At 37.1% G+C, this 3,331-nt stretch overlaps 1 protein-coding gene across 2 annotated transcripts in view; it reads left to right on the top strand.

Annotated features, from left to right (window-relative positions):
- Window positions 1-2,639, top strand: part of LOC122065808 (receptor-like protein 14) — a 4,539-nt gene extending 1,900 nt beyond the window's left edge. For both annotated transcript variants that reach the window (XM_042629658.1, XM_042629657.1), the window contains one exon: window positions 398-2,639. In XM_042629658.1, the coding sequence (XP_042485592.1) occupies window positions 398-2,628 (2,231 nt within the window). In that variant the 3' untranslated portion in view covers window positions 2,629-2,639. The remainder of the gene's footprint in view (window positions 1-397) is intronic.
- The last annotated feature ends 692 nt before the right edge of the window (window positions 2,640-3,331 follow it).

The raw sequence follows: 3,331 nt of genomic DNA, 5'->3' as shown, positions 1-3,331 counted from the left end.
CAAGGTACGTAACAATAACAAGCCAATTTGAATAGTGTAGACTATAGATCTAGTACCCTTGTTAAACATGTGGTAATTACATCACCCACGGGTGAGCCGAGACATCTAGCTCCCCTGTTCATCATGCTTGGATATATGATTCTTAATCTCCTAAACTGTAGAGATCGAATGACACAACTCAACGTATGTACATGGCATACATAATGGGTACTGGGTACCTAAACCAGTAATTAATGTGTTAGGGCCTAGAATTGCATGTCCTTTATTGATTGGTACTAATACTACTACCTACCCTAGCAGAGCTTAAACTTTGTGGACACACACCTAATTCTTCATGTCACGCCTTTTACTCATTTCAAATTTTTAATTTTAGATTCATTGGATTTTACTTTTGCAGCTTTGTGTGGAATGAAGAGGCTTCAAGAGTTGCATCTTAGTCGGAATAATTTTGAAGGGATCCTTCCTCCATGTCTCCAAAATCTGACTTCCCTTAGGACATTAGATTTGTCCTATAACCAATTCACGGGAAACATCCAATCATCTATCATAGCTAGCCTCTCATCCCTTTCACAAATTTTTCTGGGCTACAATGACTTTGAGGGCACATTCACATTCAAATCCTTTGCTAACACTTCAAAACTTGAGGTAATTGACTTTAGAAGTGCCGGAAGCAAATTAGAGGTAGAAACTGAACATCCCCCTTGGGTTCCTCTTTTCCAATTGAAGACATTGTCGTTGTCAAATTGCAGTCTTAACAAGCAAAGTAATAATGATTTCCCCAGTTTTCTCTCTACTCAGTACAACTTAAGAGAAATTGATCATTCACATTGCAACTTAAGCGCTCAGCTCCCACCTTGGTTACTCGAGAACAATAAATTGTTAGAATCTCTAAACCTGAGAGATAACTCATTGAGGGGTCATTTTCTCTTACCATCTTATGTCCACATTGCTGCAAGGAGTATAGATATTTCGAATAATTGCATTGATGGATTGCTTCAAGAGAACATTGGTTACATTTTTCCAAATGCAGAGTATTTGAATTTATCTGTGAATACTTTTGAGGGTGGCATTCCTTCATCAATTGGTAATATGAGCTATTTGTCTGGTTTAGACTTGTCTAACAATAATTTTATTGGTGAAATTCCAAAGCACATGGGCATTGGTTGCAGCAAGTTAGTTGTCTTAGGACTTTCAAATAATGAACTGCAAGGTCAAGTTTTTCCTGCAGATTTTAATTTGACTCAGTTAGAGAGTTTATATTTGGATAACAACTCATTTTCAGGAGATATCTTAAGAGGATTATCCAAGTGCCTCAACCTATGGATATTGGATATTAGTAACAATCAGCTAACAGGTAGAATTCCTAGTTGGATGGGCAACCTTACATCTTTGACGGTGCTTAAAATGCGGGGCAATCTTTTACAAGGAAATATTCCAATTGAATTTCAAGTAATTTGGTGGTTGGAATTTCTTGACCTTTCAGAAAACCATCTTTCAGGATCCATAGTATCAGTATTGAATTCAACAAATTTACAATACCTCCATTTGCAAGGAAATGGATTCATAGGTTCACCATCAATTGCTCTTATCAACAACTCAAATTTGTTGACATTGGACATACGAAATAACAACTTATGTGGTGGTATTCCTGATTGGATAGCTTCCCTTTCTGGTTTGAGGATTCTGTTGTTGCAAGGAAATCATTTAAATGGCCCAATTCCAAATAATTTTTGCCAATTGGAATGGATACGCTTAATGGATCTTTCTCATAATAGCTTATCTGGATCAATACCCCAATGTTTCAATAACATTTCATTTGGGAGGAGGATAGAGAAGGAATCTATATCTAACATTAAATCTGAAGGATTTTGGGAGATTGGGTCAAATTCAAAGACGGGAGCTTGGGTTGGTGCAGCAGAAGGAATAGAATTCATGACAAAAAATATGTATTTTTCATACAAAGGTGGAATCCTTAATTTCATGTCTGGGATGGATTTATCATTCAACAATCTCACAGGTGGTATCCCACATGAAATAGGAACTTTAAATGGAATTCATGCATTAAACTTATCACACAACAAGCTAACGGGATCCATTCCAAAAACCTTCTCCAATCTAGAGCAGATAGAAAGCCTTGACCTATCCTATAATAAGTTGACTGGAGAAATCCCTTCAGAATTGACTGTACTAAACTTTTTGGCAGTCTTCACTGTGGCATACAACAATTTGTCTGGTAAGACACCAGAGATGCAGCGGCAATTCTCAACATTCGACAGTTTCAGTTATGAAGGAAATCCCTACCTTTGTGGTTTGCCATTACCAAAGACCTCTTTCTGCTCTTCTAGTGGAGAATCAACCAACACTTTTGCAACAACTTCAAATGATATGGAGAACGAGGACGAGATTGACATGACTGCTTTCGCTAGTAGTTTTGCTGCTTCATATGTCGTGTGCTTATTGGGACTTGCCACTATTCTCTACATCAATCCTTATTGGCGAAGAATGTGGTTTCACTTCATCGGAGTATGCATATACTCATGTCATGATTTCCTCTTTGACACTTACTATAAGCTATGCATCCATGTACGTAGATTTCGTATGCTTATTTGGAAAACTTTAATAGAGTAATGGCTTACTTATTTGTTCGGGGGTTTGATTTCTCCTGTTGATGGCAATGCCGAAAGTGTGGTTCTCTTTTCTTACGTATTTTGTATTTGTCTGGGTATACCCATACTTTAATCTTGTATTTAATATTTTCTTTCTTTAATATATTACATGATCCTTTAGATTTTAAAAAAAAAAAAAAAAATGGTTGTAAAATAGGCTTCATTCATGAGTCAGGTTGTGGACATCGATAATATATGCATTCGTTCATCTTATTAATTTTATGTTTTTTTTATTGTGCTTTTTTAAAATCAAATTGATTATGTTTCAAAATGGAGGCCAAACCCAAAAGACTGAAGAAACTGAAAAAAGCAAAATCGACCAGGCCAAACCAAAATCAAAGCGTGGGTAAGGCTGCTCCTCCCTGGATGGCAGCCTTAGGCTCAAAAAGTTTTAGCTAGGCCTGGCTAAGGCCCAACTGAAAGTTTCGGGGTCAATGTTAGGCTTTTCCAGCCCAAAGGCTTCTTATTTCAGGTTTCAAGTCGGGCCCACCCTATGGAGGGATGGGTAAGAAATTATTTTTTTTTTTTTTTTTTTTTGGTGCGAATGGAGAGGGTGGGGAGGAGGCTTTAAGTCCAAGCGAATGGGCTTTTCTATAGAGAAAAATGGGTCCTATTTATGTAGACCGGAATAGGAATACTAATGGAGAAATTGTACTTGTTAATAA

This window comes from Macadamia integrifolia, unplaced genomic scaffold (assembly GCF_013358625.1).
Source record: "Macadamia integrifolia cultivar HAES 741 unplaced genomic scaffold, SCU_Mint_v3 scaffold2123, whole genome shotgun sequence".
NCBI classification, from domain to species: Eukaryota; Viridiplantae; Streptophyta; class Magnoliopsida; order Proteales; family Proteaceae; genus Macadamia; species Macadamia integrifolia.
Note: the sequence above shows the minus strand (reverse complement) of the source record. Positions and strands in the feature narration are given on the sequence as shown.